A 25,187-nucleotide genomic window follows, 5' to 3' on the forward strand; every position below is an offset into this window, starting at 1 on the left:
ATGAAGTCAGACTTTCTTTGGGGGGTCCTAGGTTCCGTCAATCCATAGAATCGAGCCGAGCTACTGAATGGATTATTCAAAGACAGAGAGGTCAAGAAGATTGAAAGTTTCATTCCCAGATAAATTTGCAGGCCATGATTCCAAACTCCAAAGTTCCAAAGTTCTAAATTCCTCTTAGGGACACAAATTTCTCAAGGCAAACCAAGACAATAAAAATCAAACAGACATATGCAAGAAAACTCCCAAAAAGGTACAAACATAACCATACAGATCGCCCGCAATCATGCCAACGAAAAAAAAAAAATTGGGACCGGGGAAAGCCCTATTTTCGGTCCGGGGTATATATCACTTAGAGTCATTACCTTCTGGGTTGCACAACTCAGGCCGTACCAACGCTCATGCTTGAGATCAGAAGATTCAAAAGAAACATGAAAAGAAAGAAAGAAATGAGAGAGACATCAGTATAGAAACAGAGCCCAGCGGGATATGAGGATGAAAATGATGAGGTGGGAGTTTCCTGAATCTCAAATAAAAAATATAGAATCGATTAGACTCATTGACTTCGTAATTTCAGTGGAAACCAGAAGAGATGGTCCTGTTTTCCTGTTTCTCTTTTTTTTTCCAGCCAGAGACTGATCTTTATCATGTCCAGCAGGTCTCGGGGACGACCAAGCCAGACAGCTCAAACGTATGTGGTGGCGGATATACCTCCATATTCAATCCAAGTGCGCTATCTGCACGTGGGAGATCGGCACAGAGGACATCGCTGCCATAAGGAGGTGTGAAAGCAGATGTATGAGGGATAGAGCCAGCCTGGTTGAGATCAGACAGGCCCAATTGTGTTTCGTGGGAGTCGAGTAGTTGTGGAGATGGAGGGTAGAGAGTATGAGAAGGCGCGGCCGTGACGTAGCTATCGGTGAGTGTGAAGGGTGATCCGGCGACTGTCACAGCTGGTGGTGACTGGAGCGGTGGTGTGTAGGCGGCGTAGGAGGGAGAGGCAGAGGCAGGCGAAGAGGATGGGGGGAGAGAGTAGTCGTGAAGTGCGTGGTAGGGGCTGGCGGAACCGGGCGAGTAGTGTTCGATTGAAGGCCTGGGCGACCATGCGAGACGGTTACGATATTGCGAGACAGCATGGCGTGGTAAATCCATCAGACTGATAGCAAGTCGTAACTCGGCACTGAAAGGATCCGTGGCGTTATGTGCGGCCAGGATACGGTACATCTCCTCGATAGGACCAATTGATAAAGCGCCTAGGTAGGCACCGCCCATATCAGGATAGAAGCGGTCTAGGGTCATGCCGACAGCAAAGAACTGTGCGAGAACTGCGAGAGCGTTCAACTCGGGTTCACCGTTACGGAGAAGCGATGGTGGCAGCCAGAAAAGCCATTGGCGCAATATCTGGATGCGATCAAAGGCCTGCTCTGAGGTCAGGGTAGGAAAGTCTGTTCGAAATTGTTGCACAAAATCAATGAGCTCGCCCAGGCGCTGGAAGTGCTCTCCGTTATGTGACACGCGCTTTTGCGCCACCTGAAGTGCATGCATTGTTTGATCCAGCTGGCTGAGATCCTCGTCAAACGACATCGAATAATCAGATGCGCTCTGGGCGCGCTGGTTTTCGACAAACTGGGCAATCTCAGACTCCTGCTTCCAAATGGGATACATGGTCTCAAGAACAGTGGAAATCCCTTGTTGCAACGAAACCCAACTTGGGCTGAATGGCAATTTAGTTAGTGGATATAGTTATCATATCGCTGGTCGGAGGTACTTACTACTCGGTTGCTTGCCAGGAGAGTAAGATCGAAGCTGCAAGGATGGCTTCCGAGTTAATTTTAGAGGGCGTTGCAATTGCGTAACCTAATGCGGTCCGGAGGCCTTTGAAAGCAGTGGCTTTGTGATGTAGCGCCAGCTGTTTAGTTTCCTGATCCCGTGTAAGGAATGCCAGGTGGAAGGCAGAGAGCGCAAGAATTGCGCTCATCACAAAGTCATTTGATAAAGCAAGGCCTAGAAAACTACTAGCATTCACAGTCAGCACTATGGCACGTTTTCTCGACTCGCCTATGAACTGCTTAACAACATTCTTACCTGGGTAGCATCTGTGCCCAAATTGTGCAGTTACTCAGACCACGCCGATGGAGGTCAATTGAGAGACCGACAATGTGATGAATGAGGCGTAGATCGGAACGCGACAAGCCTGACCAGCTTGTTGGAGGACACCCTACTAGCTCCGGATATGGAGTGATGCCCGATCGATGCCAATTCTCAATCTCTATCTCTATGTCCGGAGACATCAGTAGATCGGGGCCACGCCGAGAGGCAGGCGGGCTACCTTGCGGAGCGGCCATATCTTGGTAGTCACAGCGGCAGTTGTGCTTAGTGCAATTGCGGCTAGAAGAAGAGTCTGCGGTTAGAGTCTGCAGCTTCTGGAGAGGGGAGAGTATACTGGATACTGGGATGTAGGGACATGGTGAAAATAGCATACCATTGTGGAAATGTCTCATCACAGCGGATGTGTCTGCGCTTGCAGGTCTTACACCCATTCCTCGACTTGGTATGGCTCTTGCGCGGGGGACCACCACCGGGGCCGGCCATGGTGACTCTGTATGGATGGTGAGGGGAAAGTAGGAAAGGGTAAGTGAAGAGAGGTGAGGATCAGGATGTGAGAGGAAGGGAGGCAGGACGATGGTCTCTGTCAGGGAGAAAGGCAACGTGGAGAGCCTGGATATGCCAACGGAAGATCTGCAACGAGGTGGGGTGGTAGAAGAAAGTGTGATATTGTGCTCTGAGTTGGGAGAGGATTGAGAAGGGGTCAAATAGTCAGGAAGGAAATGAAGTCAAGGAGTCAAGCAGTCGACAAGTGTAGAGGTCAAGAAGTTGATAGTCCAAAAATAACTTGGGGGCAAAGGTGAGGAATGTCGAGGTACCGTTAATGTAGGAAATGGGCAAATGATGTACGAGAATGGGGGTCCCGCACGTGGGAAATACGAGTCGGCGGGTTTGGAGAAGCCCAGAGCCCCAAATGCGAAGAACGAGGATCGATAAAAAAAGAACAGGGTCCTCGGGTTCGTCCAAGTCCAAAGGGGGCAGATCAACGGGATAGTGATGATCGTAGGAATTATGGAAATGCGGTTCGAGTCGCAGTCAGCAATGGTTATGGTGGTGGGGGTGCAGTCCACGGGGATCGATATCACTCCGCGGCACCAGCAGTTCTCAACAGCGTTCAACAGCAATAGTAGGAAGTCCGGGGAAAGAAAGTTGAGGGAGAAGAGTCGAGACAAGTTAAGTAGGGGCAAGTTGGGAGGGTGTCAGAGGAATCGGGAGCCGTTGATCACCGCGCTTCTCCTGTCCGTCCACCTGGGTAAAAAGACCGATCTGCTAGAGTCGATGGATCGGACGGAGGATAATCAGAGGCATAAGAAGGGTCCGCGTAGTCCAGATGGCTGCCACAACTCAGAAGATTAAGAATAAGATTAATTCCAAGGGGGGGGGGATCATCCGATTTTCTCATTTTCCATGGTAATTCGGGGTTTTCGGTTTAAAAATCCGAATATTATATGGCCAGACGAAATAAGAATAATAATAAATATTGTTTTAGAATGATAGCAGGGCCACACCTCGCCGAGGATGGTATTTTGGTGAGAAATTTGGCTTTCGCTTTTTCTTTATTTTATTTTTTATTTTTTTCATTTTTGTCCCCAGTGACGATCGAGATTTTGAGCCTCTGCAGGGGCGTCTAGGATGACCCTCTCAGCTCGCGGGGCGATGTGAGGCAAAGGACGGGAACCAGGCCAGCAGGCCGCAAGAGGACCACATGGCGTCGTTTTGGGGGGCCCACGGGCCACAAAAAAAGCGCGAGGGCGTACCACGGACTCTAATTTGAGGGGGCATATACAGCTGCCTCCAAAGGTTTAGGCCCGAACCAGGGGGAGTTGGGTTTTGAGTTGCGCCTGTCGGGGCCGATGGACTGGATGGACTGGATAAACTGGAGACATTGGATACTGCGTGCTGCAGGGTTCCACTGGGCGGCATGTGAGCTCTCGTTTTCGGGCGAGCCTCTGGTTGGGTGTGAGCAGTGCGAAGTCCCAACATTCGTAGGGAGAAACGGCTGGGATAGGCGAGCATGACCATCACCCGCGCGGGGCCCAAGGAATGTCCTGGGTTCGATCCCAGATCTCACCTGGAGGCGTCTTCCCGTGGGAACCCTCCATAATCCATCCAACAACTTCCTTCTCTGGGGAAGGTGGGTTGGTTCATGGGCCACGGTCAGAGGATGGAGGTTGGAGATGAGTGGAGTGAATGATTTCCTGGGACAGCCAAGCCGACGGCAACTGCATCTGGATAGCTTGGATAGCCCAAGAGGGTCACGGATAGTTCTACGGCCGGAACAGGTGGGCTAGGTTGCTGGGCTTCCACCACACAGTATTATTTGCGTGACGCATTAGAGTGGACGTGGATGAGGGTGGTTGGGTCAAATGGTCAGACCAGGGGAACAGGAAAGGGGTATTGGGCAAAGGAAATCGGGTGGCACAAAAGCCTAAACGGGTCGCTGATGTTTCCGCTTGCTTTTTCTTTCTTGGGTAGACGTTTCTGTTGGCCTTTTTTTTTTTTTTTTGGAGGGGGGGGGGGGGGGGGTGAGTCCTTATTTCGCGGCCATGGCCTCGATCTTGGGAACTCCATGAGAGGAGAGTGTCCTGGCGCCTCAACCGAGTCGATGCAGGGGCCGCCCTGAATAGCAGAAAAGAGAGAGTGGTAAAGGGCTCAAATGAAGCGCGACAAAGCAGAAGCTCCTCTCTGTTGCTGTTCCTTTCGCAGAATTAAAATGGAAAAAAAGGAAGAAATCCGCAAAGGGTAATAAAAGCAAAAAAGCAACGACGATCCCAGTTTGATTGGAGGTGGTATGCACCGAGAATGTCCCATCGATCGACCATGTTTTGCCTAGCAAGGCTCTGCGATCTGAGGACCCTGGATTGTGGATCGAAAACCGTCAAGAGCCAAGCCAGCACCGTATACCCGGTTGGGTAAAGGGGCAGTCAATCATCGACGCTATCCCAGACGCATCCTTGACGGGCGTGGGCCTGGTGGTCCCAGTTCTCTATCCTGGTCCAACCCCAGTTGGTCTAGTGAGGGTATCCACTAGGAAAGGGAGGTGGGGGGAGGGGCTTAAGAGCGGCTGGTTTTCATGGACTCTGGTTCGCCTGACAGGCGGGCGCCGTTTCTACCCGTGCGAACGTGAGATTGCGCTGAACTGAACTCGGTAATGACAACCGAAGACGCAGCGTTTCGGGTTATTGCAGCATTGCCTCCATATTCCTGGTCAAGGGTTCTCAGATTCCTGACAAGTCCTCCCCCACCCCCTCCCCCTTGCCAGCTGGAAGAGACGGGGATAGGGGGGGGGGGGTGTAAAAGTCAACAAGAAATGGCATGATGACGATTCTGCAGCATTGCGGTAAGCGGGTGGAAAAGAATGTCCCAGTCGCTCGGGTTCGTCCCACTGTCCTCGTCATTCTCTGCTACCCCCGATCGGACGGGGGAGCAGGCCCGGGGGGCGGAAACCCATTTCCCTTGAAGCTTACCAGTAGGCTGGAACAGAAAGGAACTAGGACCACCGTGGACAGGGAAACTAGGGGGGAGGGGGCAGCCGTGAGAGAGAGCAGAAAGGGGGAGGATAGGGCGAAGTCGGGAACTCGAAGAGGAAAAAGGGCAGGGATTGGACGACAAGGCAGATGAGGTGAGGTCCATGAAGTCGAGACCGGGGAAGAGCGAGAGACCTGCAGGGTCACACGTTCGGTCACGTTTGACCCACGTTAGGCCACGTTAGGCCACGCTACGCCACGTTAGGCCACATGAGAGCGAGATGAACAAGAGGATCAAGTTAAGAGGACGAGATGTAGATAATACCACAAATGAAATTGACATTGGTGTCGTAGGAGTGTGTTTTCCCGGCTCGTAGATAGCTTTAGTGCCCGGTGTTCGCGTTGGTCGATGAGGAGGTGCAAGTACTAGAGACTATTTTAATGGTCTACGAAGAAGTCTCCTTCGACGGAGATCTCAAATTTTGTCCTGTATATCATTCTAGACATAAATACGGTCATAGTCTTACCTACTGCTTTATTCATTTCAGAAGTCCTGAGATATCGACCTATTGGTTTATGATTCTCCTCTGCCGACTACCCTCTTGGCACCACTTCCTCCTCTATACTTGTATGCCTGCCTGCTGGGATACTTCCCTGGTCTCCCCGAGTCCAGCATGGTTTCCGGTATCAGGGATGCCTACAGATAGGGTCACGCTGCAGCTGCAGTGACCGCCAGTTGGAATCCTGACTACCACGTTTTCTGGGGGATGAAACAGGTATCCCTGCAGTCAGATGTCGGTGTATCCTGACACCCGCGGCCCACCAGTCAGATCACACAACAGGACCGCACTCAGCCACCTTGACACTGTTGTCTTTACCCTGTGGTCTCTGCAAAAAGGGGGGAACCCAAAAAATACCCTCCTTGCTTCCTAGAGCCTTCGAGCGTTCGAACCTGCGGTCTCTGTAACCGTCGTACCTCGATCTCACGCTTAGTTCTTGCCTGCATTTCTGTCCCCCGATTTCCTGTCGGGACTCTCTGTACGACCCCGGCCAGTCCGTAGAATGCTCTTCACGCAGAATCCCTGCCATCACACGTGGCTCCACGATCGTCCGCAGCATTTTTTGTAGCCTGGCGATCCTCAAAGTCTCACAGCGTGCCACACCCCTTTCGAAGGACGGAGACACTGGGGCAGCCACGATTGGGGGGGGGAAGAAAAAGAAAAAGAAAAAGAAAAGAAAAAAGGAACAAAGGAGTCATTACATTGTCTTGAACTGTAATTATATCTCATGGTGAGGGCAAGTTTCTAGCGGCAATGGAGATATGAAGCTATAGTAACTCCACGCTCTATACTCTATACTTGATGCCTCGCAAGAACTACCCCACCTCACCTACGACTCACTAAGCAAACCCGACTCGCTGACTAGCTAGTTGCCTTATTCGGTGGCAGGTAGTGGGTAATGATAATGCTCAATCCTCAATCCTCAATCCTAAATTCCTAAATTCCTAAATTCTAAATCCCAAACTTGTATGAGGTTAGTTTCACCCACTGCCGAATACGCTACCTTCCCTTCCGGGCCTTAGGGCGGAAAATCCCGCTGGAAAACCCGTGGGCGGTGCGCCCGGACTTGCTCGGGGGACGTTTCGGGAGTCGATCTTGAATCTACAGTCTCAACAGACCATCGACCATCGACCATCAATCATCGACCAGCTGCGAGGGGCAAATTGCAATTTTGAAGCTCGACACTTGACAATACGCCGTCATGGGACTTCTTAATTTTCTGAATTTTCTTAATTTTCTTCAACACTACGATACCGACTAGAATCAAACTAGATCTGAGAGACGACCTTGCCCCCGTCACACACACACACACATTGGTTGCTTATGCTAACCACCCAATCAAAGCTCTTCTCCAGATCGTCTTTTCTTTTTCTTTAGCGTGGAACCCGTCCTCCTTTGGGGATAGTCGCGTCTCGCTTCTCGCAACATAGCGCCAAACGGGGCTAGCGCGGAATGCAAGGACTTTGGCAGCGTTTGGGGGCCAAAGTCCCGTCCTGCCATGCCAACTTTATTCCTCCCAACCCGCTTTAGCCTCGTCACACGCCCGAGGAGCGGGATGGGGGGCATAGATGGGACATGGATGGGACATGGATGGACACCACTAGACAGCAATGGACATGGGTCTCCTATCCCCCAACCCTGAGCTTCGAACAAGCTATGAAAGCGGAGATTTCCCGGATCGTCCGTGATCGGAGCTCTCTAATCCACTCTGGAAACTTGCTCCCTCCCCTGCTCCCAACGTATCTCTTCTTTCGGTGCTTTTCTCCTTACGTCCGCTCAACGAGGGAACATTTCGCGCTGGGTCCTCCCCCTCTGGGACACCTCATCCCGCACTCGCGCTCGCCCAATATCCTCGGACGAATGAATGGCCGTCGGTTTCCACTTCTTGCACTAACTGGAACCCCCCCCCTTCTGCGGACTCGAGGACTCTGCTTGCAGAGTCTCGAAATCACTCCATCCAATTGGCAGGCAGACCGAGGTGTCGATACAGCAACATCCAGTCCTACTGCAGGGCGTCGGGCGGACTTCTGTCGCGGTTCCCGTCCTGTCGCGACGGAAATAGATACAAGGCACATCAACGCCCGCTTCCCCGGGGTTACACGCGATACCCCGGACCCAAACGCGCATAACACAGGGTCCTGTCCATCAGATCAGGCCGGTGAGCAAACAGATCAATCAGAACCAAATTTAAAACCATGAACCATTGTTTCGAATCCTTTTCGAGGTCCCCCCCTCTCCACCAGCAATCATGACATCGTGGATGCTAAGTATTTTTGTCCGCATCAAGAAAAAGCACGGCCCATGGGCGGCGACCTACGCTAGGCAACTTTAAAGTGCCAAGATGCCAAGATGCCAAGATGGTGTTATCCTGGACGCGTGGGGCACTAGTTATGACCGATGACTCCAGATCCATGTGTTTTCTCCTTCTCCGTGGAGTTGACAAGTTGGGGAGAGGGAGTTCTCTTCTCGCCTGGTTAGTATTAGTGTGATGTGCTAGCGTTAGACTATGCTATTTCTCTTTTCTTTTTTATTTTCTCTTTGGTCGATCCTCTCGAGCCCATCCAGCACCATTGGCTCGACCAATGCCCCGGGTCTAGACGATGAGGCACCGACAGGAGCGGGACAGAGGTTCGACTCATCATCCTAGATGGATATGGTCCGTCGATCAACGGACATGAGGCCTGAGGCTAACTCGGTGTACCTCCAGAGTATCGTCGGTTTCCATCGCCATACCGCTCGACCAACGTCGGTGAGATGGCTATGTAGTATGTGTACATTGTAGTAGATCTATATATTGATTGATCTTCCAGGCTGCCGGAATGGCTGGATGGGAGAATATCTCTACATGTATTCCGTCTACCCAGCAACGCAGCGAACGAGACCGTGTTTTCCTTGAAGAAAGTGGCCTAAATCAGCTTAACTCTTGGAGTCCCGTTAGTTCGCCTGCACTAGGACGGTTGACATCTAGGAATAGCATCCCGTCAAAGTATATTCTCCCGATCGACCCCGTGCCCCGTCGCCAGTCTCCGAAAAGATGTCGCGAGTTAAATAAAGTCGTTAGCGTCAACCTTCTTGTCCAAGCCACCTCTGCACCCTATCATCCACTGGGGCCACGATGGAAGCGGCTGGGGGTCCTGAAGCGAGGGCTTTTTCTCCCCCTGTTGCCCAACCTTCAGCACCACCTTATAGCCCCTTCTGACCGATAGACACACTTTCAAGAGCTGAGGCTGAGAAAAAATAAAAGACAAAAAAAGAAAACCCTAGCCAGTTCAAAATCGAACCGTCCTGTAGTTTTATTCTACCGTTTCCGCCGGAGCCTTGGGGGGCCCCATCTCCCTGTACATGAAGTCATGATGACCTTCGTGCCTTCACCCCCAGGCAGAACATGCTGGGCGGTGCTAGGTTTCAAAAATGCTGGCTGTCTAAGATCGACTTTTGAGATGAAGGAGATGGGTCGCGGGTGGTAGGGCAAGGGCAAAGGCCCCGGTCTCTCATCATCATGAGGCCAGCATGATGGCAGAGCCACCGCCTCTCATGCAGCCTCATACCGATGTCATCCAGGACTCACACACTGGGAATGATTTCCTTAGCTTGTCTATGTATCTATTTCTTTTATTTCCCTTTTTTGAATTCTATTCTTTCCTATTGCGCTTCTACCATTTAATTTTTTCTTCTCTTGTCTTTTCACCCATGCTCTTGGATGCAGCATTAGGATCGATACGCCCAGACCGACCCTAGTGTTCCCGTTCTGCTGGTACCGGGATATTTTCAACGTGATATTTCCTTATCACGTTCATCCGTTCCTGCTTTAAATTACTTTTGAATTCACGATTCCATATCTGATAGGGAGCGCTTGCTTCTGAAGACTGCATTGCCCCCTGAATAACAGGGCTGTAACCGCCACGAGAACATTACAGAAAAAAGGAGAAAAGGCGGCGGCTTGCTGCAATCGGGATTGTATACCAAGACTACGAAGCATACACAACCGACTAAGCCTCCACCTCGAAAAAAAGAACCCGACCTTTTTCTTCCCACCTGCGTCCTCTCTTTTGCACATGCAAGATGGGCTTCCACAAGTCATCCATGGACATCCATCTCAAGAATGGACATGTCCTCTGCGCATACTGTCGCCGGCCCTCCGGAGAAGCTATATATTCCGAACTGGACTTGAATGAGTTCCTTGGCACCAAGAAGGGTAAGCTGCTGCAATTGGAATTTGCCTTTCGTCTTTTTCCTGCAGGTTTGCGTTTTGCTTTTTTGCTTCGCGTTCATGGCTTTCAGCTGTCTGCCTCGTGGTGGCTAGACCCTGCATATATTACACTGGTTTTCATGTGGGAGATGGTGATGGTTGGTGACTGCGCGGTCTCTACGCTTCTCCGCGGGTCCGAGATCTTATACTTCCAGTCCCAGTCGCGGTTGCCACCTCCCTCTCGCCCCACCCCTTGCAAACACTAGAAAAGCATCCGCAGCAAGAAATTATTAACACAGGGCCTCTCATAGGGAAATTCGCCTGGAGCGCGGAGAACTTCTCTGACGCGGCGTCGGACGTCCACCTCGAGATGGAGGGCCAACCGTCGCAACCGATTCTGCATGCACAATTGGGCGACGGCGACGGGGCGCATCACGAAGATTGCGTGAACTTGGCGGATTGTATCAAGAATGAGGATGGGCATCTGCGGTTCATGGATTGTTTCTAGAAGGGGAGGGAGCTACGGTAACGAGGATGGAAGTAAAGGGAGGAGCTCTCTTGGAAGTGAGGGGGGTGCTTCGGGGTTGGCTAGTTGATGGGAAATACGCAGTGACAGCCGTTTCCAAAATAAAATGACAGTATGAGAGGAGATGGATTCTTGAAGAAAATGACCTTATCTGGTCTGGCTCGACAGATGTTCGGGGAACTCCTACAGTATCCTAATCTGGTAACTCGACAGGGTCGGTCACCTCTCGCTTCGGCGTAATGAGGGTAATCTTCGGGGATAGAAATTCCGTAATTTCGGAAGGGTAGAATGATCCAATCTTGACCAGTTCAAGTTCAAGTTCAAGTACCAATGAGCGCCTGATATGAGGCGGCAGCCAAGGCGGGTGTGAATCGAGAGACTCCGAACTCCGTTCTCTGTAAAGTAGTAAAGTTCGATTAGTATCCAAGTTTCTTCCTGTCAGCCTAGGGCACATTGCATCAACACTGCAGGTGAGGCTGAGAATGAAACGTCGGTACGCCCCCTCTGAATATGATTCTGACCGTCGCCCGGTGCCCCAGTCGACTGAAGAGCGCCGGTCAGCTCGTGGGATGCGGCCTGTTGGGGTATAGCACGGGCCCGAGAGGAAACGAGAGTGGGTCAGGAGGATATCCGGCAGGGTGCCCCGAATAGCCCCAGTCTGCATGCCATTTTAGGGCGAGTGTGGATTGCGAGCAATGAAGAAGCGGAGGGAAAGGAGCAGCATTCCGCGAAAACGAGCTCGCGCCAGGCCAGGATGGCGAGCGATCGTGTCTGTGCCCGATCCTCATCGTTGGACCTCGGCAGAACCCTGGGCGAAGCGGTCTGACGGTCTGACTGGGGGCACGCGGATTACACCGGTGCCCGTGCGATAGGCGGCTGAGACGGAGATTCTACAGTTGGCGAGGGGAGGTGGATGAGATGAATTAGGATAAGCGCAGGGCCCAGGTCATCGCCTCATCATGCCTAGGCAAGGGCCAAGACTCAAGGACCTCCAGCAGGACAACAGCGCAGTCTAATTTCGTGGAAAGAAGCGCGAAAAGGAAAGGCTCGCGTCTTGGTAGTCCCGGAAGTATTCTGGGCAGCCAATCGTCGGGGGCGTCAGTTAAGCTCAGGCTCGCAGGGCGTCAAATAAGCGAAACGAAGATCCCGTCCGTGAGGTGTCGAGTGGGCCCCCCAGGGACGAATGCTTGCGCTCGCACTGGTGAGAGGGTGCTCGAGGGGATGGGTTGAGGTATCGTCGCTTGGTGGTCGAGTGAGCGATGGGCCGATCGTCATGATCCAAAAATATCCAGGTTTATTGACGTTGCAACCGAGGGGAAAGACAGCAGAGCATAAACGGAGAACGGCACTATTCTAACAAAGGCAGGAGGATGGTAAGTCTAACTTTCGGGGCACGGTGAAGTGACCGACGAGGGAAGTATACGGATCATGAAGGCGTTCATGAGAGTATCTACCTAGGTATCTAATCTATCTATCTAAGGAAAACACAACGCAACGCTGGAATCAAAATAGCAGATAGGAACCGGCCCCGGTTGACATCGACATGCAAAAGAAATGCAGATACAAGGGGAGAAAAGGCGGGAGAAACGGACTGCAAGCGTCATAAAATCAGAGTCATGCTCATGGCAATCATCAAATATAAGGTAGATGAACAGTCAGATCACATCTTTTGAGGCCCTCCAGCTTTTGCTCCCCCCGCCTCCCATATACCGCTGCGAAGAGTGATAAGAATATGCAGAGAAAGAAACAAGCACGCAAAGGATGTAAAAGCAGATAAGAAAAACGCCCAGGGGTGAAAAGCCTACATCTCGCATTAATCATGACCTAATGCCCATACTTTTGAACCGGGCCCCTGCGAAGTCCACCTTTTTCTAGGTCAAGTGAGAGAGAGATAAAGCAATCCCATAATGGAGAGAGAGAGCATAATGAAAGCATAGAGAAGAAGATAGAATGAGAGCTAATCAAAACGCTAGATCCAGAAAGACGGTGGTATGAGCGTCAAGCCGCGAGAAATGGCTTCGCTCTTACCCACAAGCCAAAGGGAAGGATTTGGCGTCCCGTGAGGATATTTAAGAATGGGATGAATGCATGGTGTGTACTGGGTTGCGTCGTCATTCATGGAGACGTCATGTCATTGCACATCAATTCTATCATTCAAGGGGAAATAAGGGGAGGATGGGAGGTCGGTGCAAGGTGAAATCGGGGAAAGTTCAAGAGCGATGCATGTGGTTTAGAGCTGGTAGGCTGAACGCAACTTCTGGGCCACCTGAGGTGAAAGTTGGGAGAGGAAGGAGTCGAAGTTGGGTATCATGTTTTTGTAGCCTTGCAGGACCTGTTCAATGCATTAGAAAAAGTAAAAGGACAAGGTAAAAAGAGGTGGAGACACAAACCTGCTGGAATGAATTCTTGATGTCCCGGTATTCGTCCTGTGATAGCGTCTTGGCCGGAAATGAGGAGATAGAGTTGAAAAAGTCCACGAGGCTAGCCTCCATGGCATGGGGATTCTTCATAACCACATTGTTGAACCCCAGGAAAGCGGATGCCTTCTCACGCGTGAAGTCGATCTTTTCCATTGACGTAAGGAAGGGCTTCGCGTACTCGCCGAGGTGCGGCGCCATCGAGTCCGCGCAACAGAGACCAAGTCGGCCCAGAGCCATGGCTGCATTTTCGTTGACCGAATCAATAATCTCCTCGTTGTTGACAATGGACAGGAGCCCCTCGTATAGCTTTTCTATATAGGGAGAAAGGGGTGCTTTCTCATTCACGGCGATCTCACCGCAAGACCAGCAGGCATTGTTCAACACGCTGAATGCGGTGTGGCGGTCATCGTCCCGAATGCTGTCCAGATTGAGCTGCTTAATCAGAGTTGGCATGATGTTGGGGATGAAGGACTCCAATTGAGGGAAAATGCTGATTGCGCAGTCTCCCAGCAAAGCATAGGAGGACTGGCGAACTTCATAGTTGGGGTCCTGCATGCAGTAACAGAGCAGGTCGAAGAATCCAGGCTGTGAGTTGGCAACTAGCTCGCCACTCTTTTGCGGGTCAATGGCCTGAATAATTGCACTAAGAAGGTCCAGACTGGTGACCAGGAAATCCTTGTCGGGCTCCTCGATGGCTTCGTTGTTTTGTGACGCGACAAACTCCTCGAGATTCTGATAGATGATCTTGGTGCAGCGCTGGAACAGGGGAGCAGCGAAGGGCGCAAAGGCGTCTCCATAGGCGGCTGCAACATACCCAAGGCACTCAAGGAGGGGGAAAAGCTCTCGGGACTGGTCGTTGACCTGATTGTATCGATCGATCAAAGCAGGCATCAGGATGTTCACAAGGTGCGGTTTGGCCAGTTCTGTCATGACGCACTCAGCTAGCGTCTGGATACAGTCGTAGAGGATGTACATGTTGCGGTCTTTGTATTTTCCGAAGCACTGAACAAATTGACGAAGGATAGGCTCGCAGTACGGAATCAGGTTGTCATCCGACTTCTCCTCCAAGCTGGCAAACGCTGACGCAGCGGCTTCTTGCACCTTTTTGTTGTTGTCTAGCATCCGGTGGAGGATACCCTCCATCATTGGCTCGAAAAATTGCTGTCTCTGGTTAAGCTCACGCAGGTGTGACGCCCACTCCGAGTACCGTCCCAAGCACCAGCAGGTAATTTGTCGAACCACGGGCTGGGGGTCATTGAGTAGCGAGATAAGGTAGGGTACCAGCTCAGGAAGATGGGGAGTGACTGCATTCATACAGCCATCTGCAACGGCGCCCAGGGTAAGGACGGCGGCTTCACGGTTGGGCCACTGTTCATGGCGAAGAGTTTCCTTCAAATAGGGCAGAATGACCTCAAAAATGGGGTCGTGGTACACACTCGAGAAAACATCTAGTGCGGCAGCAGAGCACTTCCTAAGGGTCCACTCGCCCTCAGGGTCATCACCAAACTCCGAATCTTCAATCTCACCCTCGCTGAGATCATCTTCGCCCTCCTCCTGCTCAGCCTGCTGCTGCTGCTTCTGGCCATTGGCAGCTTGGTCGCCCGGTTTCGACAAATCTAGGCGCGCACCCTTAGTCTTGGCGAACTGAGGCTTCAGATCCTCGGCGCGGTCCTCGGCATCCGCATCATCCACTTCACCCATCAAGCGAATAACATCGTCCTCATCATAGATCATATTGCGTAGTAAAACAGGGATGATTTTCGACATGTAAGGAGCAAGCGGTTGCTGCAAAAGATCCTGCTCCCCAGCAACGATCCAAAACTCGGCGGCATCAAGCGCAAGCTCCGGGTCCTCCAGGTTCTGCTGCTGTATTATGATGTAGTTAACCAGCCCCTCCATGTGAGGGATAAGCTTCTCCGGTGCAAACTCGACGAGCTGTGAGAAGGACTGGCAGACCATCTTGCGAACCTCGGTGTCGGAATCACCCGACAGGTTAAACAGTTGCGACAGGAACACGTCGAGGGAGCCCATCAAGGCCTGGGGTTGCTGCGGAAGGAAGATATGAATGCTGTTGATAGCGAGCGCGCGAACCCGAGGGCTCTCACGGGTGGTAAACTCGAGCAATTTCGGGATGATCACATCGAGTGGGCGCTGTCCGTTGTAATCTCGGTCCAGAGTGCGGCGGTTATCCTCACAGACCTTGAACAGAGCAGCCATGGCGGCTTCCTGGGTTGGAATCGAGACATCACCGGTCGCATTGCCCACAAGGGACAACAACTCCGGTAACACATCGGGCCAGGCCAAGATTCCACCTTTTTGCACCAGTTCCGTGATGATAGTGCCGGCACCCCTTTGGACCTGGCGGTCCGCATCCCGCAGGGCGACCAGGGCGGAAGAGCGAATGTAGTTAATGCTGGCCGGGGAAAGGGTGTTGTAGGCCATGACAAGTTTGATCTTCAGGTTCATGGCGGCAGAGAACCGCACGACATTGTAAGTAGTCGGATCAATGCCAGCCTGGGCGACCGCGGCAGGGACCTGCGATGCGGCGAATAGGTATGTAATGTAGTTGGCATAGTCCGGATTTGCAGTCGCTTGACTCAGCATCTAATTCCCATTCAGCCAGGCGCCGGTCAGCCATTATGAATTTATTTATTCTTCTAAGCCGAGGTGCATGGAGCAGAGGGGGTGAGGTTCCCTTTTCGAGGGGAGGAGGGGGGGGAGAAGTGCAGCGGAAACACCCAAAGCGAGAACGATCTCAAAAGCGAGGATCAACGTACCTGTTCGGCATGTCTTCGGAGGTCGGGCTGCGTGCCATTGAGAGAGTCTCTCAGGTAGCAAGCCAGCTGGCTCAATCCCTCGTCCGTGGGAGTCCAATCCATCTTGAAGCAATGCTAAAGTCGACTAGCTGCGACCGTGGGAGCAGCAAAAGTGCGTGTGGCACACAGGGAGCCCCGCCAAGAATGTGGGAACGGGACCTTCCCCCTTCGAATTTGGCGGAGAGGCACAAAGCCGTTCGGTCCTGGAGTGTCGGCGTATGAAAACCCAACACTGAGAGGAGGAATCCGAGGTTGGAATAAATGGTTGAAGCCGGTGAAGTAGAGGGGATGAAAACAAAATCCAGTCGATCGGGGCTTCTCTGCCTTTGACGGGAGGTTTGCTGGTTCCTTTTTTTCCTTTTTTTTTGAAGTCAGGCGTTGGACCGGCAGAACAACAGGCGGTTTCAAAGGCGGTCAACTACCAACAATCTGCCAGAGGCGCAGGCGCAAAAGAACAATCTATAGATTCAAGAAGCAATTAAGGCCAGTGCATAGAGAGCAGAAGAGATCGGCCTTTGCGGTGGAAACAAGAGAAGAAGAGAGTACATAGAGGGGCACAAGCCAGAGCTATGTCCAGAATCTGGAGCTTGTGGGTAAGGGAGGCAACAGATGCCCCAGGCTGTATATATATAGTCCTGCAGAATCCTCGGCCTCCCATAAATGGGGCCTATTATCGGAACTTCGAAACATGACCTTGACATCTGGGAGAGCCCGACTGGAGGATTATTTCATCTACTGATGCTAGAAGAGTAACCTCGCACATTTTTAAGGTTACCAAAAAGAATCAGGGTTACGGTACGTGCGTCGACTATTGTTCCCGCTCCCCGCACTAGGTAAACGTTAAGAACACTGCGGCCCTATGTGGTTCAGGAGATAATAATAGTTGGACAGCTCCATCAGGAGTCACGTGGGATATGATAGGCGGCTATGTATAGGTGCTGCTATATGAGAGTGACTAATAGCCTGACTGTTGGCAAAGACAGCCGGCGCTAAGAAGCCAAGGTAGGAAAGCAATCTTTCATGAAGTAACTCTGCGGATCGGGAATAAGAGAAGATGGCAAAGGAAAGAATCAATGTTGCAAGTCGATTATGTGTGTTGTGCTGCGATACTTATGCGTAGTATGTGCAAGGTATACCAGGCCGAGCCAGGCTAAAGACATCCCCATGGTTGAGGCCTGGCCATCCATCAAGCCCAGACCATCTTCTTGATATCGTATACTAGATACTCCAAAATGCCTGTCCGCTTCTTCGCATCTGCTAGTGAGATAATATCCGATTGCTCCACCACAGACGCCGCGTCGATATTTTGTCCATCTCCGGCCAGAAGTGCACGTTCAATATCCTGACAGATCGATCGCACTCGGTCGAGCTCGCGCACGTTCCCACTGCCCGCCGCAAGCCCGGCCCCAGCGCCAGGTCCGAGTCGTGGACTGGAGATTGCATTTGAAAGCGGCATGGATTTGAACGCGACAAACCGCGTTGTTGCACGTTTAGTGCCGCGCAGCCAAGATACCAGATCCCATTCACCGTTGGAGCTGGTTGTCGCCTCCAGCGCCGCAGGACGCACGTTGGTTTGCAGCGAGCGCGTATTAACTCGGAGGGCGTTCGCGTCGCCGTCACGGTAGACGATCACCAAACCCACGTTGCTGCCCTCATTGGCTTGACTGTCCGTCATGATGGAGGTGATGTATGTGCCATAGTGAATGCGGGAGATGGAGCGGAGATCGATGCGCTCAAAGGAGAGCACTTTGTCGGTTTCCCAATCAAAGCGGCAGCTATACACAGCTGCATCAGTTAACAGCAGCACCGACTCTTCGAAGGGGAGGGTACGGAGCGTGTTTGGTTGCCGTGGCGTGAGCATGGTCCAGCCGCCGAGAAATTCTTCAGAGGGGCTGCTGATGACGATTTTGCAGCTCGTGTCAATGGCATTCTGTCGAATCTTCTGGACCGAGATGCCGGGGTCGGTGGTTTGAAGCTCGAGGGCAAATTCGTCGAAAACCTGGGTCGAGACATTGCCGAGGAGATAGTCAATGCAGGCCTGTGAAAAGAAGTCGTTGACGATGTTGTTATAATACCGCGAGAGAGTAAGCCCGAGGTCATTGAGAGCGCCGCGGTAGTCTCGCTTGCGAGTGCGAGTATAGTCTCCCTTAAGCGCAGCAGTAGACGAGTATTGCTTAGAGATAGCATCGCCATTATCAGCCCAGAGAGTATTGAACCATTGCGTTGAAGAATCGCCCCCGAGATCGATGCTGATCCCCTCATTTTGTAGTTGACGTTCTAGCGCCCACTGCCCAAACGCGCACTGTGCGACCCCTGTCCGGTCGAGACAGTCCATACAGTTCGTCCGCACAATACCTGTTTGTTGATGCAACGAGGTACCATCTTTGATCGTGGTATACCCGAACTCATCCAAAGTATCCGTGACGCGATCAACTAAGCGGGATACGTTCTCAAATTTCATGCCGCGACATTCACTGTGGAAATCAAACCACTCCAAGCGTAGAGGCACGCCATCGATACCACCAGTCTCGTTGAAGGCACCAGTGTATCTCTCGTATTGTTCGCCCAGTTTCAATTCCCCGGCATGCTTGTCAATCAAGGAGACAGCCTGAATTTTGCCATATCGCCGGCTCAGTTCTCGGAAATGTCTCCCAAAAGCGAGCTGGTTCGTCTCGGCGGAATGGTGCAGGATCGGCAAAGGCTTGAAGGAGTAGGGGGTTTGCGAGAAATACAGAGGAATGGATCCTCGGACCTGCAGATATGAGTAGACATTATGCGAGGAATCCCATTCCGGAGTTGAGAGAATCTGTTCTGTTTCGACAGTGTTGGCAGTATTTCCTTCATCATCCACGCCGCGACGCAGATAGCGAACCCCAGGCCGATTGACCGAGCGCCGCGAGATGAGTGTCAAAAGGAAGTTATGCTTGGGAACCTTTGTCTCGACACCCTCAACCTCCTGAGTTTCCCCAAGAATGCGGCCTTCAACTTGCTGCTCCACAGAAGAATCGTTGGATTTCTTCTGTTCGGGAGCAGCCACGATGAACTCCCGTTGGCCAACAAAGCCCTGTAACAAGGGTAATACAAAACCATGAGCTCCGCTCTCAATGAATGCTGTCATGAGATGATTATTCCAAAAATACTAGAATCAAATTAGTAATGGCCGTAAACAGATATCTGAATACTGTTCATTTGCCAGCAAGTGCATGATTAGAGCATACCAATGGGTCCACAACTTTGTGGAGAGGCAGATGTCCATTTCGCGCTTCCTGGGTATTGAATGATCGCGTAATATCATAATCGTATGCAAAGAAGAAATTATGCGACGCAAACAAGAGTTTGGTATACCGCAACAACTTCGGCAATAGCTCCGCCGCCTGGTCGGAGCGAGGGCGATTAGTATCAGCCTGCGCAGCCTGGACTTCCTCCGGCACAGAAGCCTCTGTCGCCTTATCCGAGATATCCAGAGTATCAACCGATAACCGTGGTGAATCGTCAAATGGAGACTCCGGAAGCTCTTGTTCCAGCGCGCCGGGCCGCGGTAACCCCAAGTTCTTGCGAGAAAGCCAATTCGTCGCGAATCGCCCGAAGCGCATCCGCTTCCCAATCACGTCCTCAGCGATACTGCTGACACTAGGGCCTCGCGCATGGAGCGGCTCGCGGACCGGCGAGACTGGCGCACTCTGAATCTCCGCCTCCACGGCTTCGGTGGTAGTGCCTGGTACCTCTTCTTCATCGGGCGAGTCGAGTTCGGGCTCGCCCTGGGAGACCTCTTTACGGGCCTGCGTGATCGCATGGGCGGCATCGGCCTGCGAGGAGATGGGGATGATAGCAATATTGGCCACCGCGTAGATCGGGTGGTCTTGGATCTGGGCGACTTGCTGGCGCTGCGTAATGGAGACAAGGAACGAGAAAGACGCGACAGATAAGAGACCTATCCAGTAAGACAGTCAGGATTCGTCTGTTGCGCAACAGCCCTGTGTCTAGCCCCATTTCATCACTTACCGACTAAGCCGTATGTCTCCAGCACATCCCGCCCCTCTAGCGACTCCGCGTCTGCAGCGGGCAGCGCGGTGATCTTGTTCGTCTTATAGTCGATCCGAATTGACGAAGCCTCATTGTTGCTTCCGGGACTATGACGAGGCCCGTTGGCGCTGTGTGCGTGCAGAATCAGCCCGTCGACTGCCGCGACGATAGCCAATTTTCGCAGCAAGGCCGGCATCGCGGGTATGGTTGTACCTTGGTGTTGGGACTGCGGGTGCAAAGAAGGCCGGGAAACCTAAGACCCAGGCCGTTTTTTTCTTCTTCTCCTTTGCTATGAGTCAAAACACGGCCCAAGAACTTTCCGACTACCTCGACTCCCCCAGTGCTGTCGTTGCTTGTCGGATGCAAAGCTTTCCACAACAGCTGACCAGCGACTACATCATCGGGTCAATCCCCGCCCCACATCGAAATCGTGATCACAGTCAGTGCCCAATACTCGAACTATATCGGTTCGGGAACCACACTCCCATGTTATAGGGCAATATGTATTGGCAAAATCATCAAGATCCGGTGTCATATCTGCAATAAATATAATAGCTCTGATTGCATGTCCCTCCACGTCCTTCACAATGATCTAGCGAAATTGCGATCCCACCCGAGGTCTTAAACACGCACGATGCTAAGCGATGAGCCTAAACTGGACTCAATCCATAAGCCAGGCCATAGCGATAGACATTCTTCGGGCATAGCACCATTAGATGGATTTATATGTGCCTTGGTGCCATTCCTTCTAGCGTGACTATTGACAAACTTGGTATTTAGCAGTCCCTGCCAAGGGGCTGGTCTCATCCCCCGGAAGGCCCAGCGTCGCAAAGTAGCATGTTCTACGTCAAGAAAATTTCCGAGGTTCTTGATTTCCACGGATGTCATCGAAGTATTGTATGTGGACTAGGTCTAATTGCCCGTAAGCTATCTTGCCTGGTTTGATCCGAGGGTCAGCCTGGGCGAACACTGTCATTGCAAGGAATGCTTGCATGAATGAAACATGACTTATGCTTGTGTGCACGGCTACCGATGCCGTTGAATATCCTCAGCTCTTTTTGACTCTCTGATTAGTAGCCTATCGGTCCGAAAAAAAATTGTAGAATCCGACACTTAGCACATTCATGTAGTCAAAGAACACTGGAACTTAGGTTGGCACTTGATTTGACTGACATATGAAATCTTCCAGGATGATGTTGAATTCTGTAAGACTGGCCGGTTGGTAATTGGGAATATTTCTATGATACTGCCTGATTGATTCGTCTTCTGGTAGACCAATACCTCAATGGGATCGATAGCAGTGTTGAACGACATGTCACGCCTTGGTCAGCTATTATTGCCGGGATCGAGGCCGCTGTTTGGTTGGAACATTCAAAATGTCATAAATAGCGTCCGGTCCGGGCAATTTAAGGGATTTTTACTTCAATACCATCGATCGTCCATTGCATACCTAGTCCTCTATAGCTAGTCCCAACCCCACAAAATTTGCAGGCGGTACATTGCAATTGCTCAGCGCGCCATTTCGGATCAGACACTCATCGAAGCCCAAGGTGTTGTTATCATCTCGATTCAAAAACTAACGGCATTCAAAGATAGAGCTTCACCATGATCGGATCCAACCAGCTACTCTAGGCGTCAGGGTACCACTCTTAGATATGCGCTGGCGAGACCGTGTTATGGGAAACGGAAAGCAGTACCTCGCACTCTGAACCTCAATAACGAGCCAGAGCCAATTGGAGCAGGACACTCACCTATTATCAAAATTACGATGTTGGGGCTCAATCTAGACCGACCGGGTACCGAAAATCTCATGTTGACTTGTTAGTCGCTTATGGCTCTTATCTGCTTCTAGATATCGGAAAACAAATGAATGAATAGAGAACCACATCTGAAGACGAAAAAAAGGTCTGGTTCGGTGCAATTAGCTATGGATACCTAAAGTATAACACTCAAATGGTTTTCTATATCTGTCAGCAACAGGACACTGCAACATTCTTCAAATCAGTTCGGGATTCTATCAGGGAAGATAGATAGAAAAAAAATTGATACGTAATCCATCAAAGGTTGAGACAAAAGGTATGGCGAGAAGACATCGGGCGAAAAAAAAAAGAGAAAATTTCCATAAACAGACGGTATATACAATGATGCCTCTCTCGCCGCGGACCGAAAAATCACAAACAAAGAAATTTGAGAACCCAGGGTCATATCCAATCATTTCATACGGGCATGTCCAGTGCCTGGTATGATAATTTGCCCAAGTGTCAATCCGTCTCGGGCATTTTGGAGGAAACAATAAAAATACAGGGGCTCGGGGGAGACGCAATGGAGAAGCCAGGACAGCTGGTAGCTCGGGAGGGAAGAGATAGAAAAAAAGGAAGTCGGGGAAAGGGGGATAGGGAGTAGGTAGAAAGCGTGGCGGCAATAATCTCGTGAGAAGGAGGGAGTGCTAGACTTTCTTCCAGCCACGCCCGGGAGACTTGATCGGATCAGACCTGGCTGTTCCGCTTCGTATGCAGTGCAGTGCGATCTCGTTCATCATTGTGCCCATATGTCGGGCCCGGCTCGCCGTCGCTCTCTTCGGCCAGGTCATCCAAGTTAATTCCCTGGTTGTTTTCGATGTCATATGAATGGATGAGGCCCTCCCGGTCACCGTGCCCGTTGATGTAGGCGATGCTGGAAGAGCTGCGACGTGATTGCATCGATCGCCGTGTCTGATATCCTGCGATACCATCGGTTGGCACGCCCTCTTCGTCAAGCTTGCTGTTGACCATGCTCCGGCCGTCCGGGTCATGACGGGAAAGGTTGAGGAGATACACTCCGGTGAAGATGATGAGAAACCCGCAGAGTAGGGAAATGGTGTTGACTGCATCGGTGGTGTTGAAGCCTTGGAAGAGGATAAAGGAGGCGCAGAGGGTGGCAGTCGTGAAGGTCACGTAGTAGAGTGGGTTGACACTGGAAAAGAAGTCAAATTAGCATCAGGACTTAAAACGAAACGGTTCATAGAACGATCAACGTACATGGATGTTGAGAAAGAGTTCAGTGCCTTGTTGAAGTAGTTCATTTGAGTGAGAATGCAGAAGCCGGTAACAATGGCGAAAACATAAGTGGAAGCGTGGGTGAATTGGTTGTTGCCGCCAAGGGTCAGCTTGACTGCGATGCCAAATGCCTTAATAGACATGACGGAGACCGATCCCACAGTTGAGCAGATTGAGATGAAAATCAGAGGGTTCTTTTTTCCATGCACGGGCGCAACCCGATAGATCATGACGCTCGAGAAGATAGCCACCGCCAAGCAGTAAAGAAGGAATCCTAAAGCCGAGTCAGCGCGACAGTCCAAACATTCATTCGCGGCCATTTTTGGGAATCTACCTGGCTTGACAGCATATGCAAGGATCTCATCAATGCGATCCACCGGTTTGTCGGGAGGCGCATGGAGCACAATCACAACGGAGCCGAGGAGACACATCGCGCAACCCAATTTGCCCAAGGTGCCCAATCGCTCGTTCAAAAAATATGAGCCCAGTACCGCGCTGCGAATCGTTAATCATTTGTTGCGCATCATGGAAAGAAGATGGTCGCTTACCCGATCAGCACGCTGAGTGCACCAAGGGGCGTCACCAGGATCGCGGGCGCAAATGCATACGCAGAAAAGTTACAAATTTCTCCAATGCCCACTAGATGTTGTTCGTCAGTCATCTCCATCTGTCGAGTGCCATCATTCTCGTGTCGCGGGTGCTTACACATGACAATTCCTCCCCACCAGATCGGGCTCTTCAAATATGAGAATCCCTCGCCTTCAAAGCCATGTTGTTCGGAGGCGTGCATCAAGCCCTGTATTGCGACGGGTCAGTACTGCTTTCGAATGACGGAGTCGCACCCCAGTTGTTGCTAGCGCTTGCGCTCTGTCGAGGTTTCCGGGGCCTTGTTTCCTCCGATCGGTTGATTCCAGGTGGAGCAAACGGACCTTTTTCGTGATGACGAAACTCGTCCCTAGCGACGCAGGTTAGCAGGTCGGCCCAGACGGGTTTCGAACCAGACGGGCGTGCGTACCAATGGCCATCGTGGACAGGATGGCTAATATTAGCCCGATGTATCTATTACACAATGCGCATCCTGGTTAGCACTCGGTTTTGGCCACCTTGTCCACAGCCTCTTAGCGCTGGGAAGGAGGGGAAGAGGGCTCGCAGAAGCGTACTTGTCGGAAAGCATGGTTACGGTCGGTCGAGGAGCGGACAGCTCCTACGGTGGAAAGAGCTCCAGTGCCAGCAATGGATATCCGGGGAGGGGAGGAGGAGGAGGAAGTGGAGGAGGACGAAAATGAGCGACTCGGGTAAACGAAGGGTTGAGCTGAGGGCGGGAAGGTCGGGGATCAGCTGAGGAGTAGCGAGGGCGAACGAGTGCGGCGCCAGAACAACGAGCCAGCCCGAGGATGTCTGCCGGAGAGGAGAAAGATGCACAGGCAATCAGTAGAACGAGGATCAGAAGGATAGGAGAGGAGAAGGGGCCAAGAAGAGAGAAAGTTACAGTCTCCGATGTGTTTGGTGCCTGCGTGCGGTGGGGTTCCGTTTCGAGACTGGGCCGATCGGGACGCGTAAGAGGTAACAGGCTGAGCAGCCGGCCCTTGGGGACTTTAGAAACTTCGGTTGCTGGTGTTTTTGGCTTGAAAAAAAAATTGGAGCAGGGAATTATAGGATACTAGCAGGGACTCGCAGTATTTATTGAATGCTATGGTGTCTATTCTATCCATTCTGTTGGTTCGACAAGCGCCTGGGATTCACGGGTTGTCTGGTGGCAATGGTGTGTCGGGAAGTATAAGGCGGCAACCTTGTATACTTCATTACCCCAGGAATCATGATCCGGCAATGCGATTCCCCTCGGAGCAGAGACATGCCATCGCTAGATGCAAGTGTATCGGGATCGCGCGCCTTTCATCGGCACGAATTCAATGCCTGGACCCTGAAGTGTTCCCAGTGGCGGCGATCGTCGTTTCATATCGACCGCACTGTCCAACCGCAAGCGGCGTGTCTATACATAGTGACGAGGGCTCCACCCGCCATTCCAAGGCGCGCCTTTAATGAGCCAG

General features: G+C 51.6%; 6 protein-coding genes across 6 annotated transcripts; 2 read left to right on the forward strand and 4 right to left on the reverse strand.

Annotated features, from left to right (window-relative positions):
- Positions 1–642: 642 nt before the first annotated feature.
- Positions 643–2,589, reverse strand: N7462_005979 (putative C6 transcription factor RosA-like; the record flags this gene model as incomplete). The annotated part of the gene is made up of 4 exons (XM_057077697.1): positions 643–1,711; positions 1,770–2,012; positions 2,083–2,385; positions 2,480–2,589. The coding sequence occupies 4 exons, from the start codon at positions 2,587–2,589 to the stop codon at positions 643–645; spliced, it is 1,725 nt and encodes a 574-aa protein (XP_056933277.1).
- Positions 2,590–10,192: 7,603 nt separating this feature from the next.
- On the forward strand, positions 10,193–10,827 carry N7462_005980 (CVNH domain-containing protein; the record flags this gene model as incomplete). Its single annotated transcript, XM_057077698.1, has 2 exons — positions 10,193–10,325; positions 10,541–10,827. 2 exons carry the CDS (start codon positions 10,193–10,195, stop codon positions 10,825–10,827), a joined length of 420 nt encoding a protein of 139 aa, XP_056933278.1.
- A 2,248-nt stretch (positions 10,828–13,075) lies between these two features.
- On the reverse strand, positions 13,076–16,144 carry N7462_005981 (putative importin beta-2 subunit; the record flags this gene model as incomplete). The annotated part of the gene is made up of 3 exons (XM_057077699.1): positions 13,076–13,177; positions 13,236–15,869; positions 16,043–16,144. The coding sequence occupies 3 exons, from the start codon at positions 16,142–16,144 to the stop codon at positions 13,076–13,078; spliced, it is 2,838 nt and encodes a 945-aa protein (XP_056933279.1).
- Positions 16,145–17,267: 1,123 nt separating this feature from the next.
- Positions 17,268–20,330, reverse strand: N7462_005982 (uncharacterized protein; the record flags this gene model as incomplete). Its single annotated transcript, XM_057077700.1, has 3 exons — positions 17,268–19,220; positions 19,300–20,012; positions 20,084–20,330. Coding segments are annotated over 3 exons (2,913 nt in total), but the record flags the coding sequence as incomplete, so codon positions are not given.
- A 2,260-nt stretch (positions 20,331–22,590) lies between these two features.
- N7462_005983 (DUF803 domain membrane protein) lies at positions 22,591–24,164 on the reverse strand (the record flags this gene model as incomplete). The annotated part of the gene is made up of 7 exons (XM_057077701.1): positions 22,591–23,056; positions 23,122–23,413; positions 23,474–23,634; positions 23,688–23,778; positions 23,845–23,935; positions 23,982–24,094; positions 24,155–24,164. The coding sequence occupies 7 exons, from the start codon at positions 24,162–24,164 to the stop codon at positions 22,591–22,593; spliced, it is 1,224 nt and encodes a 407-aa protein (XP_056933281.1).
- Positions 24,165–24,208: 44 nt separating this feature from the next.
- N7462_005984 (uncharacterized protein) lies at positions 24,209–24,438 on the forward strand (the record flags this gene model as incomplete). The annotated part of the gene is made up of 2 exons (XM_057077702.1): positions 24,209–24,220; positions 24,262–24,438. The coding sequence occupies 2 exons, from the start codon at positions 24,209–24,211 to the stop codon at positions 24,436–24,438; spliced, it is 189 nt and encodes a 62-aa protein (XP_056933282.1).
- Positions 24,439–25,187: the final 749 nt, after the last annotated feature.

The sequence above is a fragment of the Penicillium macrosclerotiorum genome, assembly GCF_028827735.1.
Source record: "Penicillium macrosclerotiorum strain IBT 26536 chromosome Unknown utg000006l_segment0_segment0, whole genome shotgun sequence".
Lineage (NCBI taxonomy): Eukaryota > Fungi > Ascomycota > Eurotiomycetes > Eurotiales > Aspergillaceae > Penicillium > Penicillium macrosclerotiorum.